Genomic DNA, 15,294 nt, shown 5'->3' with positions numbered 1-15,294 from the left:
GGGTCCCTCGCGTATCTCAATGAGCTGGCGGCGAAGGACTATGCAGCAGGAATACAGAAACTTGTCACACGTTATGACAAATGCCTTAATTTGCTTGGAGATTATGTTGAGAAGTAGTTTAAAGTATCCTCTTTCAAATAAAATTTTTTATGTTTGTTAATATTTACTTTTGTGTCTTTATTTCACGAACGGGTACTACTTTCCGGATGACCCTCGTATTTTGCAGGTCTGAAGGAATCTTATTTTTGAGATGGGATCAATGCATTCAAATATCACTGGAACAAGTGCATTAGTGTACAGGGATACTATATTTAAATATTTAAAAAATTCACAGAGGTAAGCCGTTTATTTCTTTTCCATTCTGAGAACTTTTCAAATTACTCTCGTGGGTGAAAAGTGTTCATTCTAAGGCATGAACTTTGATGAAGGGCACCTTAAGTTAGATGTTAAGTTAGCATTAGTTATTCAGCTAAACGGCAAACCTTGCGTAGTTAATTAAATTTGGTGCTATGCAAGCATTTGATGCTAAACAGGGGTATTTTTGAGACAATCTTCATCACATTTCAGAAATTGAAAAATAAAAAAGTTTCACCGAAGTTAGTCATTTATTTCAGTTCCATTCTGAAAACTTTTTAAATCACCCTCATACGTGGAAAAAATAATCTTAAATCTATTTGTTCTACACCTAATCTTTCCAATGTTAGAGACATGATCTTGCCTGCCATAGTACGAAGGGCCTGATAATACATTTTCAACTTCATTGCTAAAGAAACATCCTCCCAATTGATGCAAGAGATTTAATCTGAAATTTAACCTTCACTTCGTGAGTGACTTCAAACCTAGTTCTAATATTTCTGATATGCTACTCAGTTTATCAAAGTAGCATAATGGGCATGAGATTACACAAGTATAACAAATTACCCAAAAGTATAAAAGATGCTAAGGGAACTACAGCATTCAAATATAAATTAAAAAGATATCTACAATGTACATAACATGTTCCACTCTGTTGATGAATATCTCAACAATATTCCTGGTCTGTGAGTCCATACTTTTATTTAGTTTATATTAATTGTTCCGTGGTTTTAAAGGATATTTGTGTGCATACACATTTTAATGTAATGTAATAACAGCTGGTAAATGGAAATATCACTGTTGCAGTGGGACACAGATCAAAGCACAGCCATTTCTGCCAACAACTACTACGGAATCAAACTGTCATCTCTGCATTCATGCACTTGGCTAGCCATTGTTCAATGACAGGATAACTCCCACAATTCCCCTAGAAACTCTCCTCTGCTTATCAGTAGCGAGAAGTGCAAACGTGCTCTTCCTACAATTCCTTATGCAAGGTCATAAAGAGTTGTAGCTTTGTCCTACAGTACAATTTGAACTTCAAGAGTGTCTTTGATTACCTTCAGTTATCCCTTCCATTAACAGTCCACTACTTTTTCCATCTACTCATTTTAAGAACAAAACTGCACTATATGCAAATGATCACAATCCCTCCTTCAATCTTATGCTGCCCTCAAGGGGGTCTGGGAGGTAGAGGAAGTCATTTTACCTGGGGACTTCGTGGAATAACAGTGAAATGAGGGATATATGTAGAGATGGAAGGAATAGATATAGAAACTGTATGGTAAAGAACTTGGCCAACAAACTTAAACATAGAAAGAGAACATGACGTAGCTGAAGATAGCTTAGATGCAGGCATACTCGACAATGAGATAGAAAGGGCATTGAAGCAGATGAAATTAAATATGGCTGTGGGGGTAGACAACATTCCTACAGAACTACTAAAAGGTTAAGGAAAATGTGGACGGAAGAGTCTATATGGGCTGATTCATAGCATCTATGAGGAAGGAATCTGGCCAGAAGACTTTGAGAGATCAGTGTTAGTTCCAATTCTGAAAAAAGTGAAGGCTACATCATGTAGGACTACAGAACAATAAGTTTGATATCCCACACAGCTTAAGTTGTTCTCAGGATCATCAACAAAAGGTTAGAGAGTAGGGCAAAGGATTACTTAGGGGATGATCAGTTTGGGTTTAGGAAGGGGAGAGGTACAGAGGTACGCATGATGCCATTGCAGTAATGAGATCACTAATCGAGAGGAATATAGAATACAATCAGGACATATTTGCCTGTTTCGTAGATTTTGAAAATGCGTTTGATAGAGTGAATTGGGAAAAACTAATGAGTATATCAAAGAAAATAGGTTTAGATTGGAGGGACAGGAGGCTAATTTGCAAACTGTACATGTCTCAGACTGCTCAGGTGCAAGTGGGGAACGGGAGGTCTGGATGGGCAGTGTTATGAAGAGGTGAAAAGCAGGGTTACCCACTATCACCGCTGCTGTTCAACATATATGTGGAGGAAATGATTAAAGAGGCATGGGAAGAACTGGAGATCAGAATAAATGTCAGCAGGGAATTCATAACAACAGTCAGGTTTGCTGATACCGAAGCTCTAGCTTGTCAATCAGCCGAGGGGTTGCAAGCATTGCTGAGTGAATTGGAAATTCAGTGCGACAGATATGGGATGAGAATCAATATTAATAAAACAAAAGTTATGCAATTTTCCAGAAAGAGAAAGGCTGAGGTAAACATTATAATATGAGGGCAAAAACTAGAGCAGGTGAAACGGTTTATGTACCTCGGAAGTGTTTTGGACTAATATGGTCAAAGTAGTAGGGACATAAGGAGAAGAATTGCAGTAGACAAAGAGGCTTTCACAAGGAGGGAGTTGATGACAGGGATGTTGAGTGAGGATGTTAAGAAAAGGCTCGTCAAAACTTTGATACGCTACGTAGTTATATACGATGTGGAAACATGGTCACTGAAGCAGGATGATAGATGTAGATTGGAGGCTTTTGAAATGTGGGTTTGGAGAAGGTTAACCCCTAAAGCCGGTATAATTATTTAAATGCTTTGGCCCCATACACGGCATTTAATTTCTCTAAAATCTCTCCCTGTTGCAGCATTGTTGAAAATAATTTTTATCTTTTAAAAAATGTATTTTAAAATTTACTTAAGGTTAAATTGCTCATTCAATTTAGTAAAAATTTTGCTAATGTTGTATTTTAAAATTTCACTTATTAATTCATTTTAAATTTTCAAACCACCATTATAAAAGTTCAGTTTTGTGTGATATTATTTCAAACAATCCTCTTAATATAGGCCTGCATTACAGTCGGGGCACCAGTATACTGCATCCCTCCTTTTACCTTGTACGAAGCACACCTCACATCTTTTTTGAAGCATGGACTTCTTCCCGGTTGGCCGTATATTTTCAGCGAAGTGCCTCTCGACCAATCTTCCTCACTTGAACTTGCACTATCACATCCAATGCTCACTTCTCTTTCTCTGTCCAGGTTTTCAAGTAAATTCTCAATGTTATCTTCACTCAAAAAAGCTTATCCCTCTTGGAATGCATTACGGGGGTTATATACAAGGCTTCTTTTACTTTTCTTTCTCAAGAAAGAAATCGTAGTAGTAGTAATATTAAGGGGAGGTGACCGACAGCTGAGGTCATTTGCACCATAGGAGATGGACAGGAAAGGATGAAGGGTGGAGTGTAACCCGGCATCAGTATTAGCCTATTCTTAACGAAAGGCGCCAAGGGGCCTGCAGCTTAACGTCCCATCTGACGGACGGCGTACTCACTCAAAGTGCCCTCCACAAAGTACCTCAGGTAGGGATCAAGATACCTCTGAAAAATATTCAACACCGCTGGGAATTGAACTTGGGCCCTCTGGGTGGGAAGCCAGTATGGTAGCCCCCGCACCATCTCGCCCCCAGAAAGAAATCTAACAACTGAGACTATAGACGGTGATGAGGCCTTTTGCCCCTGCAACTGTTATGAGGAAACAAAAAGAAAGAATGATACACGAATGGTTCCAGAGGAATTACATGGGGAGATCATTTCAAGCAATAAAGACAAACAGAACCTGAGGACAAAGCGTACATGTAAAGAAGTTGCTTATCTCATAAGGACTGACTTAATAGATTTACCTTCCTTATAGAGTACCTTTTCATGTAGCCGAAACAGAATAATTAGGAAGACTCATTATCCAAGAGACCTAGGGCAACCATATATATTCAAAAAATTTGATGGGGCCACAGAAAAAAATTCAAAACCGAGGGAGCGTTCATCGATCCGCCGATAAGGCCTGCCAACTGCGATGTATCACGTACTGAGAACTGCACTGAGAGGTTAAGAGGACAGAAAGGAAAACAAATGAGGAAGAGTTAGGTTCAGTAGGGGAGGAGAAATGATCGTTGGGAGTAATCTTAAGGAGACAGGAAAAAAATGGATGCAAAACATATTGATCAGCAGTGGGATGCTGAAGACTGTGACAGAGGGGCGAATTTTAGGCAAATAAGGAAGGGGCAGGAATAAGATGGGGATTTTGGATGGGATGAAGAGAGGAAAGAAGTACACAGAGATGAAGATGGACTTATAGAGTAGTATGTTGGGTTGTGTTTTGTTAGGAGACACAAAATATTTATTTGGTAATTGTGTTCATCTAAAATCTACCAGTAACTTACCTGTGGCTTACCTAATAACAATAATTTTTGTTTCCTCCTTGACAAAAAAAAGTCCAGCCATTTTGACAAGTGTTAGGAGCCATAATGTCGGCAGGAGTTTTAAGTATAAATATCAAGGGAAAAAGCCAATTATTATTGAGAGTAGCAAAATGCAGGGACAACTACATAATTTTCCTCATTTTCATTGCTGCTATTCATCATACGCATCTACTATCTTTACACCTACAAAATAATCCTCCTTATCCGGACTCAATTTTCCAATGCTTCATTCCATATCAGCTCCTCCATAGTGTAATACATGACTTAGTCTTTGGGTTACTGGCTTTGGAGGACACGGCCACTGAAAACAAGGAGCATCTCTTGGTGAGACCTTGAGTTCTTAATTCAAAATAAACTAATGCTATGATATGGCAATGGCGCTTTTTCCACCAAAGTAACACAAGATTTAATAGAACAAAATGTTACAATATATGAGGGGCAGAAAAATGAAAACCTAACAGATGAACGCACTAGACCAATCCGCACACCAACAAGGACATAACCTAACAACTGTGTGTGCCTATGAGTTGTCACCCTTCTCGTGGACTGTGTGTTATGGCGGGTGTTTGGTTTCCATTAGACTACCCCCAGTATTACAGTACAAAGGTAAAACAGGGCATTTTCATTAATACTCCTTTCCCTCACAATAAAAAAGACTAACGAATATTTTTACTGGACTAAATATCTGAAATAATATTAAAATTTTCCTAATTAACTACTTGCTTGTATGGCCAGAGGTCTAGTCTTTGAGTGGCTCGTGAAGTAGGGGGTTTCATTCAAAAGTAATAAAACGGAACTTATGACTGGAGTGAACTGAAATCCATGATATGCACACAGCAAGAATGAAATTATGCATCATAATTTTGCATTCACATTCTTTTCTATGCGAATAACTGAGTCTGCATTAGTGGGATATGCTCTGGATTGTTAAAAAGGATAAAATGACACGATTTACCTTTTGAACATAGTGATATTTTAATCGTTGATCAATATTTCATGTTGGTAAATGTTATGGATGTATTACTTATTGCTAATACATATTGCCAATTGAATAGTTACATGATCATGCTTCTGAGAGTACCACTACTATACATAAAAATGAAATTTAAATTATCCACTTCCCTTGTGAATATGAACACAATCAAAGGAATGCTTGTAAGAAAAATCAGGTGCCTGTCACTTCAACTAAAATAATTCAAAATCATTTTTATGTATTAATGCTACTTGGTAAAAATAAATTAAATACAACTAGAATAGAGAAAGAGCTGAAAGAAATAAACACTTTATTTATTTCATGGAAATAAATTAATCAGACAGCAATGGATCGTGAATACAACCATACGCACTGGTACATGCTACTATGCTAATGTGAGAAAATTTCCACTCATTGGTTTATCGTATAACTTTGAACTAGTTTATTATGTAATTTTGCTGGCAGAGTTCATGCGTTCCATTTCGATGATATTCCTATTACTTAGGAGGAAAGGAAAGTTCAAATATACCTGCACACCTAAGCACCCTTCACAATTTCTTCCATTTTCACGTAAAAATTGGTCCCATCACATCTGAGCTTATTAAAAGAAAATATTGAAAAGTTTCATTAACATACCACATTGTTTAAAGCTTCTGCACCCATTGAAATTCATTAGTGATTCTTAACCCTTATCACATTCTACAGATCCAATGGCCAAAGTAGAACATAACTTTAAACATGGAAACTATTAATGCAACAATTTCAAGGAGTAAAAATCTTTCATCTCAAACAGGGTGCTTTGGTGACAAATGATTTTCGCCTGCGATAAGGCGAACGGCTTTTACACTTGAAATTGTTGAATTGAAATTTACATTAGCGGATGATTACATCTAAAGTTATGGTCATGGCATCTCCTGCAGTTTCTTTGAATTTATGGAAATGACCATCCAGTGAGAGAAATTGATCATGCTCTCTAGAAAGATGTGTGAAAATCCTTTAAAAGGCATATCCATTCACCATGCAGATATTAAAATCATACCACTACTTGAGTATCACACCTACCATTAAATGCATCATATTTTTGCCTCCTTTCATGTGTCTTTCCATAAGTACTCCTTAAAACCATAAGCGATCAAAAAAACAAGTGGCCACAAGATAAATATTGATACCTTTAGAAATAAAGTCACAGCCTCATAATAGTATCACTGACATCCAAATGTAATCCTCACAATGAGAAGTGCATATAATTTCACTTAATCCATTATGCTAAAGCAATTCGATGGTGACAGCTATGGTAAATCCAACAAGGAGTGTTCCTCGAAAATGGCCTGAGTGCGGTTATAAACCTCTGCAGTAACCAACAGCATTTTGGGTAAAACATCAAGGGTTGTCTGGATATCTTCTAAATTGTTACTGCATACCTAAAAAGTAAATCATCTAATGTTAGTCCCAAAACTCATCATGAATGCATATTTTCTCTATAACCACAGTTATCAACCGAAAGGTTGGTTCAATAAGTGAGGGTAGAGCACACCTATTCCTACGCTAAATAGCGTGTCACACATTAGCAGAACAATAAGGGGGGCAGTTTCTTTCCCTGTACTGCCTTTGGTTTCACAGGATGTTCTGGTGCTCGAAAAATCACATAGAAAGGGTACCAAGGGTATCTTCCGGAACTGGACCAAGGCCTTCAGGTCAGTACCCTCTCAACTACCATAACCTCATTTTTATTATCACCTTTTGAAATTACGCATGAACATCTTTCACATGTAATACTTTTGTTGCATCAACGATTATGTTTATAACTTCCCCTGTATGCCCAGTGTAACACAACACATTTGCTGCACTTAGTGATGAGTTTATCCCAAAATTTTATATCAGGTCAGCATTGCCACTTTGATTCTTGATTGCACATTCTGTGATTCTGTTTTAAAAATCACTCAAATGCAATTAATTAAATTACTAATTAAATGAAGAATATAATGTAACTTTCCACTGTCCTTTATTCACGTACAACCGGTTTCAACGCTCAACCGTCATCATCAGGTACGTGAATAAAGGACAGGGGAAGGATACATTGTATTCTACATTTAATTAAAATGAATTTCCACAAGGTTGAGCCGGGAACAATTGAATAATTAAATTACTGTTTAAAAGAAGAAAAGATAAAATAAAAAAGTATTTCACATAATTATCAATAATGTGATACTACCTCAAGTCCACTTCCTTAAATTTCAGGCATCAATCCACACATGCCGGTGACAAAATATTTTTAAAATATTACCACCATATTTTTAGCATACGATATTTCCACAACATGGAAAAAATAATATTTAGGATCTCCAATCATAAATAACCAAAAAAACCTTTCATACTCCCTTAACACACTTTGAATTTTATTAAGAAAACTAAGCATCTCAATCAGATGCAATTCTTCAATGGATTTTGTTACATTTTATTCTAGTTGAGTCAAGGAGTCTTACACATAACACAGGGGTAAGGCTAATGTTTTCAGCCTGAGTTAGGAGAAGCAAGCTCTCCAAAAAGCTCCAAAGATAAGTGGTTACTGGCATTCTGAGGCGGCAACTTTACATGTGCCCAGGTGGCAGAAACACACTGTCAATGAAATATCAACTTACATTGTCAGTAACATGGGGGCTAAATAGCATTATGTAATTGCTTGCATTGGGTGGGATCCAGGCCTATACACAAAATAGTAAATAAAAAAAGAATCAACAATGACAACATGGAATCACTCCAAAAATCTAACTACAAATGACAACACCAGTAAAGGCTCACTAAAGGTGATGGGAACTCGGGCTAGAACCAAGAAGCATAAATTAGATATAGAAATCGAAATTTTTAGCATGGGGCCAAGACATTCAAAAGGTGTAGTCATGCTTTTCTAGGGGTTCCTCAACATGACTGCAGGCCTAACATTCACTGAACATTTCTCTCTTCAGCCATTTAGAACTCCATTCCAACATAGTCTATCTTCTTGGGAGAAGCATCCATACTGTTTCACTAGGGTTAATTTTTATTCTGAATTTTACAGTCAGGTTATTGGAAAAAACAATGGATGCCTTATTTATAACTAATAATTGGTTAATGCATCAGAATAGCATTTGTGATGCCAAGGGTGAGTTGATGGACAGCATAGCTGAAGGCATGTGCATGTACAATGCCAAGAGTGTATTTTTCCAGTAACACATTGCCCTTTTAGGAGGATTTGCTTTATTACTTGGATATAACAACTTAATAAAAGTATACGAGTTGGGAATAATTATTATTTTTACTATTCACAGTAGTCTATTGCATTGGGTGGGTTCATGATGCACCTTGGCACTACTGTACTTCTACACCCATATTACATAATAGAATAACTCATTCTTTACCTCTGCATACCTTCTACCTCCCTTAATTCCATTCAAATGTGCATTATTTTCTTCCCTTTACCTCACTTTCCCAGCATCCTCCCTTAATCTATTACTGTCCTTAGCATCCTGTTGCCCCACAGTATCTTCTGCATCCACTTATCCTGCCTTCTATGAATTTTTCTCAACGGCCATCTCCCTCCCCTAATATGCCTTGAGTTTCATCATTTGTTTTCCTTTCTATTTCACTTTCTCCATACGCGCTCCTTTCTCCAATCATAAATGATCTCCTCCTTTAGAAAGCTTCTTCGCCTAATGCAATTATTTTCTTTATATCCCCACTACTTCGACCATTCTGGTCCAAAACACTTCTGAGACACAAACTCTTCCACCTGCTTTAGTTTTCACAGTCGATTTCCCTCACTTTTCACAGTAGTCTCACCTACCACTAACATGCCACAATAACACTATTCTCACTCTATCCCTGTGTTATCCTCAATATATTTTATTTATATAACAGTTCGAGTAGTACATGCAGTCTTTTGCTCTTTTAATAGCTCGCAAACCAGGCTATTCCATGAAAAAACATCTTGCTGAATAAAACTTCATTTATCAAAGTGAAGTTGCTTCGATGAAGATCCACAGATGCTTCTCATTTGCTTTCTCCAAGTTAAGTCTGATGCCAGTGTGCCTCCCAAACATTTTACTTGGCCTTCTTTTCTTAGGCAGGAATGCATTACATATTCTTTACATTATATTACTGAGCATTACTTACATGCAGAAATGCATTACATACTTTGCATTTTTTTAGATCTTACTGGAGATACCACTCCTGACACCAAGCCTTAATATTGTGATCACTAAAAAGACTCATAGTTGAATACTGTACAATTAATGAATCATTGACACTGCTGGTTACTTTTATAGTAGCTTATTATGCACACTTGATCAGAGGCTGTTTTCAAGGCTTAGAAAATGGCATCCTGAATTTTCCATTATGACCCTATTTAGACCTAAGTAAAAAATTAAATTCTGTGCACTATCTTCTTTCAATTCTGAAACATACTGTTAGTATGGATGTTTTAAAAACACTCTACTATGGTCTTTTATATTCTCTTGTATCATATGGTATCATAATCTGGGGAAGTGGGTCATCAACTAAGTTAAATATTTATTATTCAAAAGAAATTGCTTAGGTCCATGCGCAATAAACCCTATAGAGCCCACACTGCAGACCTTTCTTTCAAAGCCTTGGCATCTTAACAGTCCCTAGTGTTTTTATTTATAATTCGATAATTTTTATAAAAAAGAACATGCATCTATTCCCATCAAATAATGGCACACACGCCTATGGGACTAGGACAAGAAATCATGTGTGTGTAGTGACTGCTAGCATGACAATGATGTCCAAGGGACCTCGTTCTCTGTGCATCAAAATATTCAACAGGCTTCCCATTAGTTTAAAAAATGAGAAATCACTCTCTATTTTTAAAAATAAGTTATTTTTGTAATTAAATGAAAAATGTTTTTATAGTGTGAACAACTACTTCAATTCTGGGTAATTCTGAATTTTATATTGTGTAAATCCTTAACTATGTGTGTAGGTGTAATTCTATTTTATTTTCTCTGGCTAGTAATCCAGTTACTGCACTTCTTGACGTACCCTATACAATTACTTAATTGTATGATATTCTGTACCATACTATGTACTTGTCAATTGGGGAAATAAAATTATTATAGAGAAAGCCTTGCTTCTGTAAACAAAGTGGTTCTACAAGAACTGCTTCAGAACCAGTGCAGAGGCTTGTGATAAAACTTTAAAAGACTGCCTAGTAAGTGCATTATATTTCACACAGTAATTTGTTAAATAATTCAGCATGTGATTCTTTCAATAATATTCAAGAATCTGCCATCCGTCGGATGGGACGTTAAGCTGCGGACCCCTTGGCGCCTTTTGTAAAGAGCAGGCTAATGCCGATGCCGGGTTTCTCTCCTCCCTTCACCCTTTCCTGTCCATCCCCTATGGCACAAATGACCTTAGCTGACGGTCACCTCCCTTAAAAACTACTACAACTACTAATTTTTCCTTTTATAAATGATGGGTATGGGGGAATTTTTCACTCCTAGGATACTTAACCTTTTGATAGGGTTTTATGAAATATGTTTTCCAGAAATGGGACAATTTCCAACACCAACTCTCTCAGCATTTGTGCTAGAATTCTGGTGAATTTATCTGGTACCATAGATAATGAGTATGACATTCAAGAGCATGTACATTGATGCCAGAGAGAATTTAGATTGGTTTAGAGCCATAGTTATCATATACCAAGAAGTTATATCATTATTCAAGAAGTTAGCTTTGGTTATAATTTCTACAAATAATATTGAATTTTGGTTTTTCAAACTCTTAATCTTGAGAAATTAACTTTAACTATCAAAAATAGGACCAAAATCTCTTGAGAGTTTTCATCAAGTAATTAGTCCTTTTTTAAAGTTACAATGAGTAGAGCACAAACGTTTTTGGATTGTGTAAATGGATTGAAGTTTTTGCTGGCAACTTTACTGCATAGTTATCAGATTTGATAGTGTGCTTCAACATGAACTTTAATGTTTACTTGCCTTGCGTCACTGTTACCTGCAACAGAGTAAGTCTTTACCACTATGATTGACTTCGCATGTTTTATTTCCAAAGCATATTGTTTCTAAGAAGGACTTCCATATTTTTTTCAATATCTTATACATATATTTTGTCCAAAAATCTTAGTATTATGTCTTTCATTGAAAATCTGAGCCCCAAAGTTACAGTGGTCATAAAAGATAATTTTTTTGTTGCTGTATACTACGAGGGTCATCCGGAAAGTAGTACCCGTTCGTGCCGCATGAAGTGCTGACGACGCGAGTAGCCACTGGACGAGGTCAGATAGCTTCAGTGGCTTGTCTGCCTTCTCTGAGCCAAGTTGCGTGACACTATCATTGCCTGTGTTGTTTCTGTGATTGTTTACAATGTTTAAAAAAATTGAGAACGCCGCCAGTTGTGAAGTGAGGGCAGTGATTAAATTCCTCAATGCAAGAAACGTTCGCCCATGTGATATTCATCGCCAATTAAAGGAGGTGTATGGAGACAATGTAATGGACGAGTCGTCTGTTCGGCGGTGGTGTCGCAACTTCAACATGGGGAGGGGGAACACACACGACGATGAGCGTTCGGAGAGACCGTCTGTCATTACAGACCAACTGGTGAGCTCAGTTGACGAATTCGTGAGGAATGATCGGCGCGTCACAATTGATGACATCTGTGAGCATTTTCCCAATGTTTCTCGAACAATTGTTCATGAAATTGTTAAACACCATCTGCATTATGCAAAAATTTGTGCAAGATGGGTCCCTCGCGTATCTCAATGAGCTGGCGGCGAAGGACTATGCAGCAGGAATACAGAAACTTGTCACACGTTATGACAAATGCCTTAATTTGCTTGGAGATTATGTTGAGAAGTAGTTTAAAGTATCCTCTTTCAAATAAAATTTTTTATGTTTGTTAATATTTACTTTTGTGTCTTTATTTCACGAACGGGTACTACTTTCCGGATGACCCTCGTATATAGCGGTCCCCAGTCAAAAATCCAAACCAATAATATTGCGAAACCAATTTCACAAACTACTTGTACATGCTGTGAAAATATCATACAGTGAGCCCATTGACAGATGTTTGTAGTAATCAGTTACAGTTGGTCTCTTGAGTTTTACATTCATACCAATTTTATGGCTAATAGGATACACCCTCATTTTATTAGGATACAAACACAAGAAAAAAGTAACAACAGTCCACGCTAAAGCACAGATAATATATTGGGGCAATTTTTGAAAAACATTCCCACTCTGTAAGAAGAGCACACACTGTTTTCTTATGATCAGACAATCTTCATGCCACACAAAATGATAAACTCAATAATAATAATTCCAATTACAACATTCCTCAATTGGATAATAAACATTATTTACAAGTTAATATAGTGATCTAAATATTATGGAGGTGAAATAGGTAGTACTGACCATCTGGGGTAAAAATAACATCCAGTATTGAATGTTAACGAATGTTGTTTGAACATTCACATCTTAGATGTGCACAACTTTTTTTAACCATTATTCATTTTTTTGCTACACATTTAGTTACAAACTGCAGGAGAAAATAATTGAGGTGGCAATTTATTAATTCATAAAGCGTATTTAATAAATTACTGTAATTCCATGAATTTATCATTGCTATAACTACAGTTTAAGTTCCCGGAACACATCCTGTACAATTTCTATATTGCCAAACTCTCATGCAAGAGGACAGCAAGTGCCATTTAATGCCTCCCATTCAACATTAGTTGGAATTTGGTAACTGACAGTAGCATATATCTGCCTATTTTTCTACGCTAGCCTATACTTACCTTTAATTTCAGTGTATTAAAACATTATCATTCTTGGAATTCAGACTAACGAAATTTAAGACATCAACACAAACAATTACCAACTTATCTGATTACAATGAAATACCAACTTATTCATTTCTTACTGCCTGGCGTCAGGCATTGACAAAGTTAATTACTCTTCATCAAATGGAAGTCTTCTGATACATCCCCCAATCCATAGTGGATTATGTCTTTTTCATGAAAAGGCAAGCTTGCTAAAATATGACCCAATAACTGAAAATGTAATCCAAGCACTACCAGAACAATCAAATCAGTCTGGAATATATATATAACTGATGCGAGAATTTCACATGCCGTCGGGCTTAGTACTAGGTGAACTCTACCATCACCTACCAAACCGGCCTTCGGGTTGATTACTATGTTTAGGTTATATTAAACAATGGAGCTGTTCAACTTTGTGGTTAAGAAAGTGCCAATTGTTTCATTTTAGTTTCTGGAGAGATATTTTTACTATAGTTCGCTGCACATTCGCAAACTGTAAAAATGTTACCCCCAAAAACAAATATTGTTAAATGTTTCACAGAGAGGCGCTCGCCTAATGAAATATTGAGCTATAAAACAATTCTAAAAAAATTGAAAATCATGTCATTAGAAGTTTTACCACTTCATCCAAGAGTGACAAACAAGCAATTCAGGCCTAGGTCTTGAATCTGCGTTAAATAAGGCTTTTTCTCTAAAGTAAAACTAATTATATAATAAAAAGTACACATCCACCAACAATGGCTAAGAACATGAATACGCACCTTATTTGGATCAAAATGATGTAGTGTCAGTGGCAATAGAGACGTACCTTCAACATTAAATTTTCCTTGGTAGGCAATGAATATAAAGACACAACTACACCCTTTCTAATTAACCACGGATGGAATTGTGCGAGCGTTTCATTATACGCTTCTTGTCCAACAATGCTCGTCTTATCTTTTGCTTCTAATTCACCGACTCTTTTGAGAAACAACCTTATGAAGTCTGAAATAAATGAACTCGAGTTGGTTCACCTGAATAAATGACACAATACGCCTACTCAAACATATAGATCGAATTAAAAATATAAGCATTCTAAATTAACAAAATGAAGCACATAACAGTTCAAAACCTCACCTAGACCTCGATGAAGACGAAGAAGGGTTCGGCATCCCGAAACGTAATCGCTTTTTTTAATTAAATCGCTTTGTTTTTCGTACTCAACCATGGCTTTAAAGGTTGAAAAGTTACCAGATTGTGCATCTTCACTTACGAGCGATTCTAATATATCTATTTTTGCTTTAATGTCGGACCCAACAAACCCGAATATTGTACCGAGTAGGTTACAAAACCTATGAGGGATACAATTCACAGAAATCATTAAACGTCTCACGAACTCGAAAGCATGTCACCGGAACTGGGAGAAAAACTTACTTATATAATTCCTTGTAAGCAGTGAGGTAGAAATTCATATCAACATCATCATTTTCCAATAAAGAAGACGAAAATCCATCATGGACAGATTTTAAATCAAATTTCACAGGTGGTTCCGAAGTTGCCATCATAAAGTATTAGTTAAGCTTTAATCGATCTCTAAAATTGCATCTGTCGTCTCCCTAACCATAGCCTAATGTCAGAACATTAGCAAACCCAAAGTAACTTATCCTAAGTTGTATGATTATTACAACGAATACGTCAAGTACTTGAAACTGTAATCAGCTGAATAAAACAAAACACTACTGGATTTCAGATATAAATTGCTGTGACATTGTCTATTGAGGTAAAAAGGGGTAATTAATATTGTTCTTAAAGTTATTTATAATATAAAATCTTACAAATGATTCATATATAATAAACATGATAAAATTATTGCTAATATTTATTATGATGATCTGATCATGATGGATGAATACCGCTTTCGT

At 36.4% G+C, this 15,294-nt stretch overlaps 1 protein-coding gene across 2 annotated transcripts; it reads right to left on the bottom strand.

Annotated features, from left to right (window-relative positions):
* Positions 1 to 5,855: 5,855 nt before the first annotated feature.
* On the bottom strand, positions 5,856 to 15,095 carry LOC139698027 (ceramide-1-phosphate transfer protein-like). Of its 2 annotated transcripts, none has more exons than XM_071596887.1 (4): positions 14,807 to 15,090; positions 14,510 to 14,724; positions 14,202 to 14,377; positions 5,856 to 6,983 (listed from the first exon to the last, which is right to left on the bottom strand). In XM_071596887.1, the coding sequence occupies exons 1-4, from the start codon at positions 14,935 to 14,937 to the stop codon at positions 6,852 to 6,854; spliced, it is 654 nt and encodes a 217-aa protein (XP_071452988.1). In that variant the 5' UTR covers positions 14,938 to 15,090; the 3' UTR covers positions 5,856 to 6,851. The 2 variants fall into 2 exon arrangements, with proteins under 2 accessions (XP_071452988.1, XP_071452996.1); XM_071596895.1 differs by having other exon boundaries at positions 6,875 to 6,983; positions 14,155 to 14,377; positions 14,807 to 15,095.
* Positions 15,096 to 15,294: the final 199 nt, after the last annotated feature.

This window comes from Hetaerina americana, unplaced genomic scaffold (assembly GCF_022747635.1).
Source record: "Hetaerina americana unplaced genomic scaffold, ioHetAmer1.1.p SCAF_10, whole genome shotgun sequence".
NCBI classification, from domain to species: Eukaryota; Metazoa; Arthropoda; class Insecta; order Odonata; family Calopterygidae; genus Hetaerina; species Hetaerina americana.
The sequence above is the reverse complement of the archived record's forward strand: the minus strand, read 5'-3'. Positions and strand labels throughout refer to the sequence as shown.

Excerpts from the sequence above, each read along its gene's own strand:
- LOC139698027 (XM_071596887.1), bottom strand. The coding sequence starts at position 14,937 with ATGATGGCAACTTCGGAACCACCTGTGAAATTTGATTTAAAATCTGTC. Across the intron at positions 14,725-14,806 it reads GCTTACAAGGAATTATATAA|GTTTTGTAACCTACTCGGTA; the intron begins GTAAGTTTTTCT and ends TATCCCTCATAG. Across the intron at positions 14,378-14,509 it reads TCGTCTTCATCGAGGTCTAG|ACTTCATAAGGTTGTTTCTC; the intron begins GTGAGGTTTTGA and ends CATTTATTTCAG.